The 19,457-nt window shown below is 47.2% G+C and overlaps 8 protein-coding genes across 8 annotated transcripts; 7 read left to right on the top strand and 1 right to left on the bottom strand.

Moving 5' to 3' along the window:
- Positions 1 to 1,021: 1,021 nt before the first annotated feature.
- Positions 1,022 to 5,257, top strand: CANTADRAFT_88686 (uncharacterized protein; the record flags this gene model as incomplete). Its single annotated transcript, XM_020211480.1, has 2 exons — positions 1,022 to 4,622; positions 4,761 to 5,257. 2 exons carry the CDS (start codon positions 1,022 to 1,024, stop codon positions 5,255 to 5,257), a joined length of 4,098 nt encoding a protein of 1,365 aa, XP_020065899.1.
- Positions 5,258 to 6,425: 1,168 nt separating this feature from the next.
- On the top strand, positions 6,426 to 7,093 carry RPL6 (60S ribosomal protein eL6; the record flags this gene model as incomplete). Its single annotated transcript, XM_020206550.1, has 2 exons — positions 6,426 to 6,437; positions 6,575 to 7,093. The coding sequence occupies 2 exons, from the start codon at positions 6,426 to 6,428 to the stop codon at positions 7,091 to 7,093; spliced, it is 531 nt and encodes a 176-aa protein (XP_020065900.1).
- Positions 7,094 to 7,410: 317 nt separating this feature from the next.
- On the top strand, positions 7,411 to 8,724 carry CANTADRAFT_76440 (peptidylprolyl isomerase; the record flags this gene model as incomplete). Its single annotated transcript, XM_020211152.1, has 1 exon — positions 7,411 to 8,724. The coding sequence occupies one exon, from the start codon at positions 7,411 to 7,413 to the stop codon at positions 8,686 to 8,688; it is 1,278 nt and encodes a 425-aa protein (XP_020065901.1). The 3' UTR covers positions 8,689 to 8,724.
- An 844-nt stretch (positions 8,725 to 9,568) lies between these two features.
- CANTADRAFT_88689 (uncharacterized protein) lies at positions 9,569 to 9,739 on the top strand (the record flags this gene model as incomplete). Its single annotated transcript, XM_020211481.1, has 1 exon — positions 9,569 to 9,739. One exon carries the CDS (start codon positions 9,569 to 9,571, stop codon positions 9,737 to 9,739), a length of 171 nt encoding a protein of 56 aa, XP_020065902.1.
- Positions 9,740 to 10,404: 665 nt separating this feature from the next.
- Positions 10,405 to 13,983, top strand: HMG1 (hydroxymethylglutaryl-CoA reductase (NADPH); the record flags this gene model as incomplete). Its single annotated transcript, XM_020211482.1, has 2 exons — positions 10,405 to 10,411; positions 10,910 to 13,983. The coding sequence occupies 2 exons, from the start codon at positions 10,405 to 10,407 to the stop codon at positions 13,981 to 13,983; spliced, it is 3,081 nt and encodes a 1,026-aa protein (XP_020065903.1).
- A 326-nt stretch (positions 13,984 to 14,309) lies between these two features.
- On the top strand, positions 14,310 to 16,070 carry STR2 (cystathionine gamma-synthase; the record flags this gene model as incomplete). The annotated part of the gene is made up of 1 exon (XM_020209512.1): positions 14,310 to 16,070. One exon carries the CDS (start codon positions 14,310 to 14,312, stop codon positions 16,068 to 16,070), a length of 1,761 nt encoding a protein of 586 aa, XP_020065904.1.
- Positions 16,071 to 16,264: 194 nt separating this feature from the next.
- Positions 16,265 to 16,825, bottom strand: CANTADRAFT_48387 (uncharacterized protein; the record flags this gene model as incomplete). Its single annotated transcript, XM_020209573.1, has 1 exon — positions 16,265 to 16,825. One exon carries the CDS (start codon positions 16,823 to 16,825, stop codon positions 16,265 to 16,267), a length of 561 nt encoding a protein of 186 aa, XP_020065905.1.
- Positions 16,826 to 17,402: 577 nt separating this feature from the next.
- MNS1 (mannosyl-oligosaccharide 1,2-alpha-mannosidase) lies at positions 17,403 to 19,187 on the top strand (the record flags this gene model as incomplete). Its single annotated transcript, XM_020209546.1, has 1 exon — positions 17,403 to 19,187. One exon carries the CDS (start codon positions 17,403 to 17,405, stop codon positions 19,185 to 19,187), a length of 1,785 nt encoding a protein of 594 aa, XP_020065906.1.
- Between the last annotated feature and the right edge of the window lie 270 nt (positions 19,188 to 19,457).

Consider the following 19,457-nt stretch of genomic DNA (forward strand, 5'->3'; position numbering starts at 1 on the left):
AATATTTTATCGACCAGTAGAGCAGGGGCTGTGTAGCGGACGTTTGCCGTCTGTATTGTTTCCAGTACATTATCGTCAGAAACTGATGACTGAAGAAGGATATCGACGATCAAGTAGTTAGACCAAATCGTCCATCGAAAACCGAGTTCGACGATTAACTAATCGAGCCAAATGATCTATCAATAAGCGATGTGGACTAAGTAATCTGCTCAACCCGACGTCCATCTCACTGCCTCTCCTGGTTGGTCTACTGCCACTTCTACTCAAGCCTTGACGGTTACGTTACTTGCCCAGACACGCCTCCAGGCACACTGCACTGCCGATGTTCGCTGACAGCGTGCGTGAAACGGCCCCGTTCCAGCTAGCCGTAAAAACCAATAAAACCACAGCAAAGTGGGAAAAAGCACGTAAGTTATAGCCTCCACGCTGCTCAGTACTGGTATCAGCCGTAGCACAACCCTAGCCTTCCTCCAGCCAGTAATGGGGCTGTGCCAGCTCAGCGCTAGTAACATGAATCTCGCTTTCGCGAGCCGTCGCGTCACGAGATCTCGAGTCCACATGCAGCATGGAGATAAGCTTCTGAAACCAGCGAAAACGTCCCCGAACGTCCTCAAACGCCTCTCGAAAGCCCCACCCACTGCCAGATATCACGGCACGGTTGTGGCCTAAGCGCAACCCCTAAACTGGCGCCAGTCCCACGCGGCGGGAGGCGGTCATCTTGCCTCCAGCATGAAATTTCAGTGTTGCGCTGTTGCTGTCTCACAAACCCCTGGCCTGTATGCCGGAGGGTGTGAATCGAAGATTATAACTCAGCATAACCAGTTATCATCTTCACTCACGCCATTATCATGGAAGACGTAAGTATCACGCGGCCGTGGTGGGCTTGCCGGGGCTCGCGAAGGCCCTGGCGACTTGCTAGTGGCCCAATTGGCCCCCAACGGTCCAAGTGGTCGACATGGACCCACACCCTCCAGTGTTATTGCTCGAGACTAACAGTCAGGACCGCCCGCCAAAAGGCAAGATGAGCGTCGAAGACGTCCAGGACTACAACAAGGAAGTGGCCAACAATGCCAACAACCACTCAGTCCCCGTGGACGGGTCCAAAAACGAAGAAAAGATCCAGCCGGAAAAGGTCAGTGTCAGAAACAGCTCCACGTTCTCGTGGACCAACGTCGGGTTCTGGAACTCCTCCTCCACCCTGGACAAATTGCACCAGTTGGAAATCATCAAGGCCATCGAGAGCTACGTCACCGACCACTTCTACGGTGACTGGTACTGGAACTGCTCCATCATGGTTGGAACCTGTTTCTTCTCATGGCTCATTGCTCGAATTGGAGGTGGAATTCTTTCCTTAGGGTTCATCTTGTTGTTCACCAGTTCTGTCTATAGGACGGAGTTTAGAAGATTCAACCGTAACATCAGAGATGACATGACCAGAATCAACGCTAGCAACAGATTGGAAAACGAATTGGAAACCATGGAGTGGTTGAACTCGTTCATGGACAAGTTCTGGGTTATCTACATGCCTGCATTGTCGGAGACCGTCATGTTCCAAACCAATGAAATCTTAAAAGATCAAGCACCTGGTTTTGGTATTGAGGCTTTGTCTTTAGACGAATTTACCTTGGGTTCTAAAGCTCCTCGTGTGGACTCTATCAAGTCCTACACCAAGAAGGGCCACGACCACATTGAAATGGATTGGGCATTTTCTTTCACTCCCAACGACACTGATGACATGACCAAAAACGAAATTAAGAAAAAGATCAATCCCAAGGTTGCCTTGGGTGTTACTGTCGGTAAGGCCTTTATCACCAAGTCTTTGCCTATTTTAGTCGAGGATATGTCGTTTACCGGTAGAATGAACATCAAATTGAAGTTGACTCAAAACTTTCCTCACGTCAAAATGGTTTCCGTTCAGTTCTTGGAAGCACCAACCATTGATTACGCATTGAAGCCAGTCGGTGGTGACACCTTCGGAATTGATATCATGTCTTTCATCCCTGGTTTGTCCAAGTTTGTTAATGGTTTGATCCATTCTAACTTGAGACCTATGTTGTATGCTCCAAACTCCTTAGATATTGACGTCGAGGATATCATGGCTCAACAATCCAATGACTCCATTGGTGTTGTTGCTGTTGGTATTAACCGTTTGTCTCACTTGAAAATTGGTAACCCAACTCCAAAGAACAGTCTTAATCCATATGTTGAATTGAAGATCTCCAACAATGCTGAGGTTGAAGAAAAGACAAAGGTTAAGAAATTGGTTAACGATCCCGTTTACATGGAAACTATTTACTTGTTAGTGAACAATTTAGATGGAAACCACTTGAGTTTGAATGTATTCAACTTCCTCAAAGACAAAGCTGATGATCAATTGATTGGTAACATTGATGTTCCATTGGTCGATTTATACCAAAAGCCAATCCAAAAGAACGTTGTCAAGTCTTTGACTGAAGGTGGAAGAACCGTGGGTAAAATTGACTATGATTTGAGATGGTTCCCACAAATGGAACCTATGGTCTTAGAAGATGGTACTAAGGAGCCTGTCACCGATGCGGAGGTGGGTATCTTGAAAATCAACTTACATGAAGCTAGAGACTTGGATATTTCTCAATCTGTTATTGGTTTGTTGAATCCATATGCTGAGATTCTCGTGAACTATAAGGGTGTTAAGACTTGTCGTCAATTAAGACAAATCAATGAACCAGTTTGGGATCAATCTTTCGAATCTTTGGTCACTAGTCAATCTAAAACTCGTGTCCAAATCATTGTTAAAGATGCTGTTGATGATCAAGTGGTCGGTAAGGTTGATGCTAACATCCAAGATCTTATCTTCGAATCCAACAGAGGTCAACAATGGATCAAGGGTGACCAAGTTAAACCAGATGTTCCTCCTGCAAGATTTAGAATTTCTGCCACCTGGAAGTCGTTGGCTATGACTGATGATAGTGTTGTCAAGAGTTATCCGGATGCTTCTATTGGTGGTTTAAGATTGCACTTGCGTCAAGCTGTTGGTCTCAAAAACCTTGAATCTGTTGGAAAGATTGATCCATATGCAAGAATTCTCTTACACGGTAAAGTCAGAGGACGTACTCCTACCTTTGCGAACACGCTTGATCCTGCTTTCAATTCCGTCTCTTTCCTTCCTGTTGCTAATGAGCATCAACATTTCTTGGTTGAGTTCATGGACGAAGAAGATGAAAAGGATAGAACTTTGGGTAGTGCCGCCATCAGTGTCAACGATTTCTTGAAGAAAAATGATGAAGGATACTACTTGGCCTATGATGGTTCAGAAGAACTCATCGAACAGCCAATTCTTTTGAATGGTCAACCACACGGTAAATTGACTTATTCTGTCTCCTTTGTTCCAACAATTCCTGTTTTCACTCATCACCAAATTGAAAACAAGAAAGAGTACGAAGAGATTGAAGCACAGAAGCAAGCTGAAGATGCCGCCAGACAAGCAGAGGAGGAGAAACTTTACAAAGAAAAACCAGATGAGTATCAATGGCTTGAAACTAATGAAGATATTGTTCCAAGCCCTCCAAAGGTTACCATGCCATTGGAGAAGGCCATTAGGTACAGAACTGGTATTCTCAATGTTCACTTATTGAGCGGTTCGTTTGACAAGCCTGATTTATATGTTCACACTTTGTTCGATGACCATTCCTATCCATCTGGTGTAAGTCCTAGGGCTGAGGGAAGACACTTGCTGGTTTCTTCCAGTGGTGAAGGTTTCATCAGAGATTTGCCAAATTCCAAGTTGATTATTAGACTCGCCAAAAGAGTGGATGTCAACAGAGAAAAGGATGTTATTGCTGAAAAGATCTTTGACACTCTTGATTGTTTGAAGAGAGGCTTTGCAAAGCCAATTACTTTGAGAATCAACGATAAAAACTCCGTCCAAGTTCGCTTCGAGTTCATTCCATCTGCCTTCAAGCTTGCTCCATTAGACACCATTTTGGACGTTGGTCACATGAAGTTAGATATTTTGAGTGCTGAAAACTTGAAGTCCGTGGATTCCAACGGAAAGTCTGATCCATTGGTTGTTGTTAAATTGGATGGTGTTGAAATTTACAAAACTGATAAGAAGAGAAAGACATTGGATCCAATTTGGAACGAAGCCGTTGATTTCCCACTTATTTCTCGTTCCAGACAAGTTGTCTTGGTGGAAGTGTATGATTGGGATTTGACTCACGACGATGAGTTGTTGGGCAGAGCCAACTTAGACTTATCAACTATTGAACCCCACAATTCTACTCAATTCCAAGTTAACTTGGATACTCAAGGTACCGTTAACTTGCGTGCTACTTTCAAACCAGAATACATTAGACCTCAATTGCACTCTGCAAGTGGATTACCAATTGATTTGAGTGCTGTTTCTGGTGTTCCATTGAAGGTTGTGGGAGGTGCTGCTGGTGTAGCTACTAATGTTGTTGGAAGTGGTATTGGTTTGGCCACTGACGGTGTAACCAAGGGTGGTTCATTCCTCAAGGGATTGGGAAGAAGAAAGAAGAAGGAAGACAAGAAAGAATTGGATCCTAACTCAATCGAGGCCAATGCTGAAGAGGCACCAACTGCTGCCAAGCAAGCACAGTCAGACGACGAAGAAGACGAAGATGGTGAAAATGAATCTCAATACACCAACGGAGAGTCCAGTACCTATGGTAGATCTTCTAGCCAACTTGATAGCAAGCAGTCACAGCAAAATGGAGACTTACACAGTCAAAGATCGCAACAACCTGGCGTGGGAACCGGAGTCGCCACTAACAGTAAGAATGTTGCTGGTGTTCCAAATATCCATGCTGAAAACTTACCAGCCCCTCAAAGACCTCATATGACCCACAGTCGTACCGCCAGTATGGCTACTGAAGATAGTTATGCCGCCAGTATTCATGGACCAGGAACCATTCCTGGTAGAATCAGTGTTGTGTCGGCACAAGGATTTTCCAACTCTAACTTGGAAGTCAAGATTTCATTAAAGACCTCCACCAAGGACAAGGAGCTCTACAAGACCAGAGCCACCAAGGTGGACAAGGAAACAGGCTTGTACAGGTGGAACGAATCCACCCCCTTCAAGTCTGCCAGTAGTGGAGAGTTGCACTTCTATGTTAGAGAACATCACACTTTCGGCAAGACTGTCAATTTGGGCCACACTGTGTTGCCATTAGTTGAGGTATTGAATAAGGCCGAAAATATTGTGTTGAATGCTGGCGAAGGTGAGTTGACCGTCAACATCAGATACTTGTCCACATGATTTGTTTATTTCTTGAATGCATTGATAATGTTTTGTATGAGTAGTAGATCGAGAGAACGGGGATGTTAAATCGTATAGGAGTCCCAAGGATATTGAAGTGGGAGGAGTGAAATCATCATTGTTTGGTTGGTTCAAGAAATGGGCCAGCGATGACTGATGCAGACCTGACATCAGAATTCCTAGGTTACCCCAAAGAGCTTATTTGAGTGGTGACGATAACTGGAATCAGATAATTGCTTTGGTTACTCCCCAAGAGCGTATTTGAGTGGTGATGATAACTGGAATCAGATTAGTGGTCAGGTATTTCAAGAACGTAAATTGGTAGTAATAAGACCTGGAATCAGATAATAATTCAGCTATTCAAGAACGTAAATTGGTAGTAATAACCTGGAATCAGATAATAATTCAGCTATTTCAAGAACGTATTGTCCTGAAGTGTCAGATGATTGTTATCAGATAACAGTTCAGCTATTCAAGAACGTGTTCTGAAGTATCAGATAATGGTTTAGCTCTTCAAGAGTGTATTGAGTAGTAATGTTCTGACGTATCCGATTGCGTTGGTTACCCCAGGACAGTGCAAACAAACATCCATTATCCTCCCCAACCTCGTTGCACATCATACAGCCATATTCATTTTCCAGGCATTCTGGTTTACCTCCCATCCCGAAACATCCGTCTCCTTGGTAGGGTTGCACTTGGCGGCTACAACGGTAGAAATTACCAGAAAGTTGAAGTACGGATGTAGTCTGCACCCATACTGCATTATAGTATAGTCTCCATCTATACTGCCTGATGGTACCGTCTGGTCCATACTTCACTACCCCAGTGCTAGCATCTAGATCCACCCCTCCAAGTGGCTGCAAATCGCGTGACTGCCGCTTCCACCACTGTGACTGCTTTTCCAAAAACACGTGCCAGTCACCCGACCACCACCATTTACCAGCAGTCCCATTTGGTCTGTGTGCACTACCCAGTCTCCACCCGCACCGTCCTCCACCCACAAATCCTGCACACAGCCCGGGAGTTCCTCTGCCCCCAGCGCCCACCGCAGGCGCGCGAGTCACCTGCCGGCACACCGTCCTCAGTACCGCCAACCCCCAGTGAAAAATACATAGAAAAAATTCTTTCCTTCTACTTGTTTAACCATCACCCATAAACTAGATCAAAAATGAGCCAAGTTGTATGTACCCACGAGCAGAGAACATGGCACCAGTACCACCAACAAGCGTGTGGACGCCAGCCACGAAAACAGGCCTGTTTTTCCCGGTGAAAAACCGTGCTGTTGGCCCAGCAAACCGAACCCATACTAACGTTTAGGCACCAAAGTGGTACTCATCTCAAGACGTCCCAGTCCCAAAGCAATCTAGAAAGGTTGCCCGTCCACAAAAGTTGCGTGCCTCCTTAGTCCCAGGTACCGTCTTGATCTTGTTGGCCGGTAGATTCAGAGGTAAGAGAGTCGTCTACTTGAAGAACTTGGAAGACAACACCTTGTTGGTCTCCGGTCCATTCAAAGTCAACGGTGTCCCATTGAGAAGAGTCAACGCCCGTTACGTCATTGCCACCTCCACCAAGGTTTCTGTTGAAGGTGTCGACGTTTCCAAGTTCGACGTCGAATACTTTGCCAGAGAAAAGGCCCCAAGATTCGTCAGAAAGACCGAAGAAGCTTTCTTCAAGGAAGAACCAAAGAAGGAAATCAAGGCCGAAAGAGTCGCTGACCAAAAGACCGTTGACGCTGCTTTGTTGGCTCAAATCAAGAAGACCCCATTATTAAAACAATACTTGTCTGCTTCTTTCTCCTTGAAGAGCGGTGACAAACCACACTTGTTGAAGTTCTAATCAATAAACAGCAAAAAAATCTAATATACAGGGCCTTGACCTCAAGATGTACATAAGTCAAGTCTTTGGTGGTTAGCCTTGTTTAATTTTGAAGTTTAGTGGTGAATTTTCTCTTTGTATATTTAATACAGTTCAAACGATAACAACAGTAGTCTGTAGTGCCGGTCTCCGCTTCTGCCTCCCGTTAGTGTCTACATCACCCGAGGCTGCCTGATGGCTGGTCCTCGCACGTGACCATCCTCCCACGCCCTGAAAAAAATCTCATCTCATCTCCATCAGTAATAATTTAGTCTGTAGTTCTACTCATCACAACCACAATGGCTAGTTTGATTCCTATTTCCACCTACAACTTGGCTGTTCAGCCATTCAACCCAGTCCCTGCTATCGAGGACGACTACCCAGTCACCATCAGATTGACCTTGGCTGCCGTGGACCCAGAAGCCCTCGATGACAAGGAAGAGCCATCTACCTTGAGATTGTTAAAGAGAACCTTACCATTCCTTGACGACGAAGAAGACTCTGACCTTGAAGCCGAAGAAGCTGACGAGTTAGACTCCGAAGAAGAAGAGGAAGAAGTGGAAGAAGCCCCAAAGAAGAAGGGTAAGAAGGCCAAGAAGGCCGAAGAAGAAGAGGTGGACGAAGACGAAGAAGACCTTGACATCGACGGTTCTGACGACGACGAGGATGAAGATGACATTTCCGAGTTTGTTGTCTGTACTTTGTCTCCAAAGGTCCAATTCCAACAAACCATTGACTTGACCATCAGCCCCGATGAAGAAGTCTTCTTCGTTGTCACCGGTTCATACGCCATCCACTTGACCGGTAACTACGTGGAGCACCCAGCCGACGAAGACTCTGACGAAGACGAAGAGTACGACGAAGACGACTACGACTTGTCCCCAGATGAGGATGAAATCATCCACGGTGACGGATACGACTTGGACGACTTGGAAGACGAATCTGACATCGAAAACAAGATCGAAGAGTTGGTCGAAAACGACAAGAAGAGCAAGAAGAGAGCTGCCGAAGAAGACGAGCAAGAACAGCCACCATCCAAGAAGGACAAGAAGAAGAAGGAAGAAAAGAAGTCCGTCCAGTTCACCAAGGAATTGGAACAGGGCCCAACTGGCTCCACCTTGGTTGACAAGAAGAAGGAGAAGAAGGAAAAGGCCAAGGCCAAGAAGGAAGAAGCCGAAGCCAAGAAGGAAGAAGCCAAGAAGGACGAATCCAACAAGGACGAAGCCGGTGCCAAGAAGTACCCAACCAAGACCTTGTTGGGAGGTGTTGTTACCGAAGACAGAAAGGTCGGTAAGGGTCCAGCTGCCAAGTCTGGTAACAGAGTTGGTATCCGTTACATTGGTAAGTTGAAGAACGGTAAGGTCTTTGACAAGAACACCTCTGGTAAGCCATTTGTTTTTGGTTTAGGTAAGGGTGAGTGCATCAAGGGTTTCGATCTCGGTGTTGCTGGCATGGCTGTCGGCGGTGAGAGAAGAGTTGTCATTCCAGCCAAGATGGGTTACGGCTCCCAATCCTTGCCAGGAATTCCAGCCAACTCCGAGTTGACCTTCGACATCAAGTTGGTTTCTCTTAAGTAGATTACTTATAATGTATATGATGGACTAGAAAAGTGTAGAAAGGGTGAAGGTATTGTATAGTGGGTAAATTTGTGGAATAAGTGTGGTATCAGTCTACAAATTGCTCTTTAATATTGGCTTGGAGCATTTCAATTAGCCTGAAAAATGCTTAAATCCGTTTAATATAATGAACAGGCTTATTGAACTAGTATAAAACAATCAGTAGCGAATAGTGCAGTTTGTCATGAGCTAGGCTGGTTACGACTAGGTTCATCTACTTGTTTCTTCTGAGGCATGATCTAGTGGGTATGATTATATCGGGAGAGGAATGATGTGGCCAGAGCTGCGTTGAGATAAAGGATCTGTTCTACTTCGCTGAATGTTATGAAGGAGCTGTTGGAACCAAAAATAGGGATGTAACAAGTTGTTTCTTTGATAATATACTACTCACCAGCATATGGGCCATTCTTTAAATTTTCTATTTGCAAATTGTACAAACAATTCCAGTGGTTGATATTCGAAAGAGTTACTTTCCAATGGTTGCACTGAGAAAGTTATTCAATGTAGCTTCATTGGGGATGGAAATTCAATTTGGAGTTGCAAAATCGCAACCCAGGCAGCAATAGCGACTGAACGGGTCCAAAACTACAGAAATTACGGGAGAAATCATCTCGCTCAAGGTCCACTGCTCAAGGGAACGGTACTCATCTGTTGAGAGTCGGAAGTAAAATAGTGTAAAGGACAATATAGCGAAACATTTGCTCCAAGGGATTATTCAACCAAGAAAATGGGATTTTCCGAAGGAAATGCAATTTCGAAGTATGGATAAAAGTACAGACCCTTTCGAAACTTAACTCAATAAATTCAGAAAGACTCAATTGTATACTTCATTTTAATAGCTATGAATTTTAGGAAGAAAGGCGAGCTCCGAGTTACAGAGCAACAAATTTCGATGGCTGGTAACTCGAATGGGAGCCACCACCAGAGATACAAGCACCTTTCGAACAGTCCATCTGTCACCAACTATCTGTATCTGGTTAAGAATAGAAATGATACCAGTTTTGTGCTCTAGCCATATTTATTTAATTTCCTCACCCACAAATTTATAGGGGTTCCCCAGCTCAATTCTAAAGCTGCCACCAAGGAACCTCTATCGCAGTCACGACACTAAACGGATTATCAGTGATTGTATCATTAATTTATTGCACTTAACTGCGACTTCAAGCGAGGTATCAGTTGATATTAATTTTTTTCAGATTATTCAAAATCTTCTACTTATTGTATCGGCACCCAGGCAAGTATCCAAAGTTAATACAATTAGCCTATTACAGCAGCGAATTCTACTCAAATAATGATATTCGTTGCACCAGACTTTACATTCACCCTGAGCCAGCTCATGTGTCAGTACAAATAGTCAACCAATGAAGGCTAGACCGAAAGAATTGCAAAGCAGCCTCTGGCTGGTTGAGACGGTTTTCAGACTTGACTAGTTTGTGCCAGAAAATCTCTTTCCACCGCACTGGCCCGCCTGGGGCCATCGCAGCGTCCTGAGTTAGCAGCTGTTTGGCACGAAGGAAACCTCGCTAACTATTGTTTAGGACTCTGGCACCGGTGGGATGTCCCGCTAGGGCCCTGAAATCCCACTGGCGGGGGCCAGTTCCTCCCGCTAGCGACTGATTCTAACGAAACATCCACCCTCCACTGCGACCCACCACGCACTGCTCGTACTGGGACACCATGCCCCGCCCGTACTGCGGCCACGCACCCGCACCGCTTACTCTCGTCATCTCGTATTGGGTGATATTCACGCGTCGAGGGACCACCGGGACCAATTGGACAGTGCCAGCGTCTCCTGGCCCTTACCGCTATCCCCACCACGACCAGCACCATTGCCACCACCAACATCACCGTAGCATGTAGATCTCATCCCCCCATCCCCCCTTGCCACTCTGTCAGTCTTTTCCCTGCTCCAGCTAACTCTGCTAATTCTCCTCATAACCCCATCGTTTCCCCGACGCGAACGACGAAAAATTTAGACAGTATACGATCGTTTGTCATTTGAACAAAGCGGCAATTCGACTTCAGTGCTAGAACCCTTCAGGATCTTCCAACACAGACCCTGCAGCCCTCCGCGTCACTACCCGACTGCAACAACCACCATACTCACTGCCAGTCATCGTGGGAACTTCTTTGGGACTACCACTTCGTGCAACACTGCCAGCCCATCGCTCTAGCATGCTAGGCTTTATCACTGACGCCACGTCTGGCTTGGCCAGATTGTCGGCTCACCGCCCCATCCACTTCATCATAGTGTCAGCCTTGCTCGCCTCCGTCGCCTACTTGTCGGTGGTGGACGAGTACGTGCCTGACAGCTTCCACAACTACGGTGCTGGCGTCTCGTACTACCACCCTCCGGGCTACGCCAAGTACAAGAACTGGGTGCCTCTCGAGGACGCATCGCTATACCCAGACGCCACCCAGATATCCATCGTGCCGTTACGCTTCGCCAGAAGCGCTGCCCCAGCGTTGGAACACACGTTCGACGGCGTGGACGCCAGCCACCGTTTGTTCATCATTGAGTCCGACCAGCTCGACGCCAGCTTGCCAGAAAAGATCCACGCCGACGGCAAGACCTTGAAGGCTAGACACAGCCAGAGAATCGGCAAGTACTACGACTACGCCCGCTTTGGCTTGCGCAAAATCAAGAGCTTGATCCAGGGCGCAGAAAACTTCGACATTCTCTTGATCACAGTGGCCTACGTGGCCATGTGGTACACCCTTGTCAAGGTGTTCGTCGACATGAGACAGGTGGGCTCCAAGTTCTGGTTGGCGTTCTCCACCTTGTCGTCGTCCACGTTTGCGTTCCTTTTTGCTTTGTTCACCACCATCAGAGTGTTGGATGCCAAGGTCCCTCTTTTGAGCATCTCCGAGGGCATTCCGTTCTTGGTGGCCATCATTGGCTTCAAGCACAAGGTGTCCATTGCCGCCTCCGTCATGAACGCTTCCAGCTCGGCCTTGGACAGTAAGACCATCGTGGCCAACGCCATTGCTGCTCACACCACCAGTTTGTTGAGAGACAACTTGGTTGTCATTTCTGCATTGCTCTCCATCACTTTCTACGCTCCTCACTTGGTGGGATTGACCAACTTTTGCATCTTGAGTGCTTTGATTTTGTCTTTCGACTTGTTGTTGGTCTACACCTTCTACTCGGCCATTTTGGCGTTGAAGGTTGAAATCAACAGAGCTCGCAGAACCAAGGACTTGCAACAAGCCTTGCAAGAAGAAGGCATCTCCTACTTGGTTGCCCAAAACGTGGCTCAACAATCCGCTGATCTTGAACACCCTCACCAAGATTCTCTTTTCAATTCTCAAGATACTTCCATTGTTTCATTCAAGGTCGCTATGATTGCGGCTTTCTTTGCTTTCCATGCGTTCTGGTTGGGAAGCTCTTGGTTATACAACTCTCAGGAACAAGCTGGCGCTTTCACTTTGAACCCAACCAATTTATCCAAGGCCGCTGCTAAGCACCTTCCAATTGGAAAGAAGGGTACTATTGCTACAATTTTCCCAACCAGAGTTTACCAGCCATTGGGTGCTTTGGTTCAGATCGAAGAATTTGTTTACTTGGTTTTGGAACAAATCAGCAGGGCCATCAGAGACAAATTAATTTCCAAGTTCTTATTATTTGGATTTGCTATTTCCATCAGTACCAACGCTTACTTCTTAAATGCTTCCCGTCACCAAGCTTCAACCACTAACAAGTTGATTGAAAACGAAATCTCCAGACCAAAGGCCGCTACTTCCAAGCCAAAGGCCAAGAAGTCCAAGAAGTCCAAGTCCAAGTCTCCTGCCTCAAAAATTGTCAACGTTCAATCTGATGAAACCGACGACTCTTCTCTCGAATTGGAAATTACCGCCAAAGCAAAGCAACTTCCATTGGAAGAATGTGCCAAGGTGCTCAAGGACGGTAATGTTAAGACTTTGAATGACGATGAAATCAGTTCCTTAGTTGTTTCTGGTAAATTGCCTTTATATGCTTTGGAGAAGCAATTGGGTGACAACACCAGAGCCGTGGTTGTTCGTCGTAAGGCTATTGCTAAGATTGCGGATGCCCCTGTTTTGGATACTTTGCGTTTACCATACGATGGCTACGATTATGACAGGGTATTTGGTGCTTGTTGTGAGAATGTTATTGGTTTCATGCCTATCCCAGTTGGTGTTGCTGGTCCATTGTATATCGACGACAAGCCATACCACATCCCCATGGCTACTACTGAAGGTTGTTTGGTTGCATCCACCATGCGTGGTTGTAAGGCTATCAATGCTGGTGGAGGTGTCCAAACTGTTTTAACCCAAGATGGTATGACCAGAGGACCTTGTGTTTCGTTCCCATCGTTGGCTAGAGCCGGTGCAGCTAAGATTTGGATCGACTCCGAGGAAGGTCAAAAGACGATCAAGAAGGCATTCAACAGTACGTCCAGATTCGCTCGTTTACAACACATCAAAACCGCCATGGCCGGGACCTTGTTGTACATTCGTTTCAAGACCACCACCGGTGATGCTATGGGTATGAACATGATTTCCAAGGGAGTTGAATACGCCCTTAAGTACATGGTTGAAGAGTGTGGATTCGAGGACATGAACGTGGTGTCTGTTTCCGGTAACTTCTGTACCGACAAGAAGCCTGCTGCTATCAACTGGATCGAAGGAAGAGGTAAGTCAGTGGTTGCCGAGGCCAGAATCCCCAGCGACGTGGTGCGCAAGGTGCTCAAATCCGAGGTCGATGCTCTTGTTGAGTTGAACATCAGCAAGAACTTGATTGGTTCTGCTATGGCAGGCTCAGTGGGAGGATTCAACGCTCACGCTGCCAACTTGGTCACGGCCGTGTTTTTGGCCTGTGGTCAAGATCCTGCCCAAAACGTGGAGTCGTCCAACTGTATTACATTGATGAACAAGCTTCCAAACGGAGACTTGCAGATCTCGGTTTCTATGCCCTCCATCGAGGTTGGTACCATTGGAGGAGGAACGGTGTTGGATCCACAAGGTGCCATGTTGGAGTTGTTGGGTGTGCGTGGACCTCACCCCACCAACCCTGGTGACAACGCCAGGCAATTGGCCCGGATCGTGGCCTCAGCTGTGTTGGCAGCCGAGCTTTCGCTCTGCTCTGCGTTGGCAGCTGGCCATTTGGTTCAGTCCCATATGCAGCACAACAGAGCTGCTCCTACACTTGCTGCTACACCTGCTGCTACACCTGCTGTCAACGGCTCCGATCTCAAGCGCCTTCAAGAAGGTTCTGTTAACTGCATCAAGTCGTAATAATTAATCTCTGTATATTCTGCATTAATAGATCATCATTATTGTTCTCACGTTTTTTGGCATCATCTAGCGAGAATCGCTGAGTCACGGCGGTAAATTTCCGGGGGCGACGATCGGCGAGGTAAAGCGATGGCCGGTGGTGAGTGTCACTATTCTGGCGGCATCCCGTGCGACTGGCACTAGGCTAGCAGTGCGCCTGGCACTACTCCAGTGCGACTTCCCGGCGACTGGCACTACTCCTTCCACCACGGTCGCGGCGTCCCCGTGCGACTCCCACCACCCTTATCGGAGTCACACTAATCTCAACCACCTTACTACTCTTCATCATGCCTACCCAAGAAATAGGTGCCCCCATCCCGAACGTCCCCCATGCCGTGTCGGTGAGCTTGCCCACCTGGGAAGCCACTGTGGGCTACGAAGAGGGCGAAAGCTGGGTGGTCAACAAGATGACCTCAGGCTACCCTAGATTCTTCATCCATACCTCCATCAAGAAATTGGCCAAAAAGCTCGAAGAAAAGTACGGCAGACAGAACGAGGTTGCTGTGATCTTCCCCTCGTACAAGGTGGCCAAACGGTGCCGGGAGTTTGTTAAGACCCACGCTGGCTCGGATGCCAATGGATCTGCGGTCCGTATCCTCCAGTTAAGCACTCCTCCTCCAGCCAACGCCGACGAGAGCTCCACCAAGATCGAGTCCAACATCGGCGTGGTGTTCTTGCAGGCCTCGCTCTTCCCCCTTGCCAAGTCCTACTGGCAGCACTCAGGCGAGGGTATCAGTTCCAGAATGGGAGAGTATGTTCTCCATGCGTTGTTTGGAGACGAGGACGATGGATCTGTCGGCAATTCAGGCTACTCCAATGCCCTGCAACAGGCCCAGCAGATCCAACGCAGGTCGCCCTCCATCGCAGCCTCGTTCTCCTCCATCAACGCCCCCGACAAGGTGGCAGAAAAAGAGTACAATGCCTTCATCGAACACAAGTTCGGCAGAGTGTTGGACTTGAAGTTTGCCAAACAGGCAAAAATAGCATTGAGAAGAAGAATCTGTGGTAAGGTCGATCACTCCCACAACCAGCAAGAAGAAATCGAAAAGGCAAAGAGAGGCAAAAACTTGAGTGAAACCGACGTCTATTTGTTTCCTACGGGCATGGCATCCATCTTCTTCGCCCACTACGCCCTCCTTCAAACTTGGAGCACGCCCAAGAAATCGGTGTGTTTCGGGTTCCCATATGTGGACACCCTCAACATCCTCAAGAAATTCGGTCCGGGTGTGCACTTCTTGGGGCTTGGAGATGATGCCTCGTTGGATACCCTTGAAAAACAGCTTGAGTCTGGTGAGATCGATGTGATGGCACTTTTCTGTGAATGTCCATCCAACCCGTTGTTGAAAACGCCCAATTTGAAGAGAATCCGTTCCTTGGCCGATAAATATGATTTTGCAGTTGTCATCGATGAGACCGTGGGTAACTTCTTAAATATCCATGTGTTACCTTACGCCGATATGGTTGCATCCTCGTTGACAAAAGTGTTTTCCGGTGACTCTAATGTGATGGGTGGCTCTCTTATATTGAATCCTCTTGGAAAGCATTATCACAAGTTCAAGGAATTCTTCGACGAAGAATATGAAGACTTGTTCTGGGACGAAGACGGGTTATACTTGGAAAGAAACTCCCGTGACTTTGCTGAAAGATCGGCTAAGATCAACGAAAACTCTTTGTTGGCAGTGGACTTGCTCCAGAAGCTGCCCTTAATTTCCAAAGTGTATTATCCAAGTATTGGAGAATCCAAAAAGTATTATGAAGAAATCAAGACTCCAGATGGAGGCTACGGAGGCTTATTATCTTTTCTTTTCCATAACCCCATCCATGCCGTTCGTTTCTTCAATGCAGTCAATTTGCACAAGGGCCCATCTTTGGGTACCAATTTCACGTTGGCGTGCCCATATGCGATTTTGGCTCATTACCAGGAATTGGACGAAATTGCCAAGTGGGATGTGGATAGAAACTTGATCAGAATAAGTATTGGGTTGGAAGATCCCGACGAGTTGTTGGGAGTATTGCAAAAGAGCTTAGATTCTGCAAGTGACCCTTGAAGGTAACTGTGCATTCCATAGCGATTCTTCGGATACAAAGGATCCGGAGTGAATCAAAAAACGTCAGACCATGGCTGGAATCCCGTAGACTGTATGAATTTATTGCTAGAATAATGGCTATACGTTAATATGAAAACTGGCGGTGACTGTAAAAATAGATATTGGGTGATGGAATTGCAAAGGTGGAAGTGGACCTATACTGAGCGGCCGGGGTACTTGATATGGTCACACGGAGCAGGTGGATCCCCCGTGAGAGGATCGTGCTGCACAGACCCCACGTACCAGTAGCGTTCGCTGTTGTGGAAGTACTGCTGCCATTGGAGAATATCGTAGGCAGCTTCGTCTTGGTCCAAACCCCTCAAGTCGTAGGTGAACTCGTCCTCCTTCATGAGGCACCCGGTGACAAACACACGGGCGCTGTCCTTTCCACTGACCTTGTGGTACGAGCCGCCAGGCCCATAAATGCCTGGGGACTTGGTGACGTCGTAGACGCTGCCGTTGATAGCGACGTAGATGGGCAACTTGGGATCGCTGCCGTTGTACAACGCCAACTCTGCTATGGTAAGGTTGAGATACCCCGGGGAAAACTTGAACTTGACGTAACGGGGGTCGATCCACCTTCCACGGTAGCCCCAGGTGCCAGTGGAGGTGAACCACCATGAAAGGAGTGCATTGAACGCGAGGATTCCTCCAAGAATCCTGACGATATCAAGAACACCAAACCTGATCTTTTCCTCGCTCCTTGATTTGACCATGGGGATTTCACTTCTATTGTGGAGTAATGAGTACGATGTTTTGGTGATGTTTTGGCGCGTACACCGATTTAGTGGACTAAGCCGGCTAGCGAGAAAGAAGCATCCAATGGGAGACCACCAAGGGTGATTATTGCGAGCAGATAGAGCACTGGGGCTATTCACAGCAGCTAATGGGCCTCTTCTCTATCGCTGGTGGTTCCTTTGGTGGCAGCTTCTTGCGGTGAAATCAGCGGCGAATGACCAGCTGCAAATTTGATTTCGCGTAGCACCTAAATGTGCAAAACAGGAGAAACTGTATTCTAGCAGATGCAATAAACAGGACGACAGTCACAAGTAGCCGTAGTTGACACCAGAAACCACCACCTACCACCAGAAACCACCACCACACTCGGGGGTAAAGGAAGGCTCCCCGATGCATCGGATCACGTGACACCCCTCCATAAATCGTCCCGGTGTACTCAGAACACGACAACACATTATGAGTTTGTCGTTCAACACAGACGGAATCTCTATAGGCGATACAGATAAACGGTGGCGTGCCAGAAAACAACACCCCGAGAAGAATACCCCGCTTCCAATGTACTACAAGGACAAGCCCTCCCCCAAGGGCAGAAAGCAAGTGTTGTTGATGAAGACACTTTTGGGATCAGTGGTGCTCTATATCATATACTACTTGGCATCGTCTGGAGCCTTGGAGCGTTCCAGCTCGTCCAATTGGAGCAAACGCCAGCAGGAAGTCAAAGACGTGTTTTTGGACTCGTGGCACAACTATGAAAAGTACGGCTGGGGCAAGGATGTCTACCACCCTATCTCGGAGACCGGCAAGAACATGGGCCCCAAACCCTTGGGGTGGATGATAGTCGACAGTTTGGACACTTTGATCTTGATGGATGCAAAGGACGAGGTGGAAAGAGCCAGGCTGTGGGTGGTCAAGGACCTCGACTACGGATTTGACTACGAAGTCAATGTGTTTGAAACGACAATCAGAATGTTGGGTGGTCTTTTGTCTGCTTTCCACCTTACAGAGGACGATGTTTATTTGGACAAGGCTGTGGATTTGGCCAATGCATTGGAAGGTGGTTTCCACAGTCCTACAGGCTTGCCATACTCCTCGGTTAACTTATACTCTGGCGAGGGGGTCAAGAACCATGTGGACAATGGTGCATCTTCAACAGCCGAGGTGTCGACCTTGCAGTTAGAATTCAAATACTTGTCTAAATTGACCGGTGAGACCTTGTACTGGAAGGCAGCCGAAAAGGTGATGGAGATTTTGGATGCAAATAAGCCAAAGGATGGACTTGTTCCTATATATGTCCATCCAGACACCGGTAAGTACCAAGGCAATTTAATAAGATTGGGCTCCAGAGGTGACTCTTACTACGAGTACTTGTTGAAACAATACTTGCAAACCAACAACCAGGAACAAGTGTATTGGGATATGTACCGTGAATCCGTGGAGGGAGTGAAGAAGCACATGGTTGGTAAATCGAAGCCAAACGGATTGACCTTTATCGGAGAATTGGACAACGGTATTGGTGGTGGATTGTCACCAAAAATGGACCACTTGGTTTGTTTCTACGGTGGATTATTGGCGTTGGGTGCTACCAACGGTTTGACTTACGAGGAGGCCAAGCGTTTGCCAAACTGGACGCCAGACAAGGAATCTGACTTCAAGTTGGCAGAAGAGTTGACCTACACTTGTTACAAGATGTACAAGGATGTCGCTACTGGCTTATCACCAGAAATCGTCGTTTTCAACCAAGCTGCAAACAGCAAGGAGGACTTCCACATCAAGCCATTGGACAGACACAACTTACAGCGTCCAGAAACTGTCGAGTCTTTGTTCTATTTGTACAGGTTAACTGGAGATGTCAAGTACCGTGAGTATGGTTACGAGATTTTCCAGAGTTTCCTCACTCACACCAAGGTCGTCAACGACAAAGGGGAGGTTGCATACACCTCGTTGGATGACGTGACCAAGATTCCTTCCACCAAGAAGGACAATGTTGAGTCGTTCTGGTTTGCCGAGACTTTGAAGTACTTGTACTTGTTGTTTGATGACGAAAACAAGATTCCGTTGGACAAGTACGTTTTCAACACCGAGGCGCACCCATTCCCCAGATTCGACACGAACGAGTTCTTGAAGACAGGTTGGAGAAGAAAGATCGACGAGACTGAGGAGCCTACTATGCAGCCTCCTGCTGTTAAGATAGACAAGCAAAACCCACCCAAGGCCAAGCCTGCCGACAAGGCACCCGAAGCAGAGGCGTTGGAAGAGGTCAAGAAAAACCCGGAATTGGTGAAAGACACCAAGGCCGAGCTGAAGAAGAAGCTCGACAAGATCTTGCAAAACATGGAGTAGTAGTTTACGGTTTGTTGTGAGCGCTGACAATCGTCAACGCTTTTATCTTTAGCACATACATGAGCAATCAGGAGCCCGTAGCAATAGATGCGCTTGACAAAAATAACCATTACACAGTGAGACATGGCAACGGTGTTACTTGGTAGAGACACGGAAGATCCATCCGGGGCCATTGGCCGAGTGGCCACTCCCGTGTAGGCCATACTCACTGGTGGGAGCTCGCGGCATCAATCGAATTTTGACACTCTCTGTGAATACCCCCCATGCAGC

This window comes from Suhomyces tanzawaensis (assembly GCF_001661415.1).
Source record: "Suhomyces tanzawaensis NRRL Y-17324 unplaced genomic scaffold CANTAscaffold_2, whole genome shotgun sequence".
Taxonomy (NCBI): Eukaryota; Fungi; Ascomycota; class Pichiomycetes; order Serinales; family Debaryomycetaceae; genus Suhomyces; species Suhomyces tanzawaensis.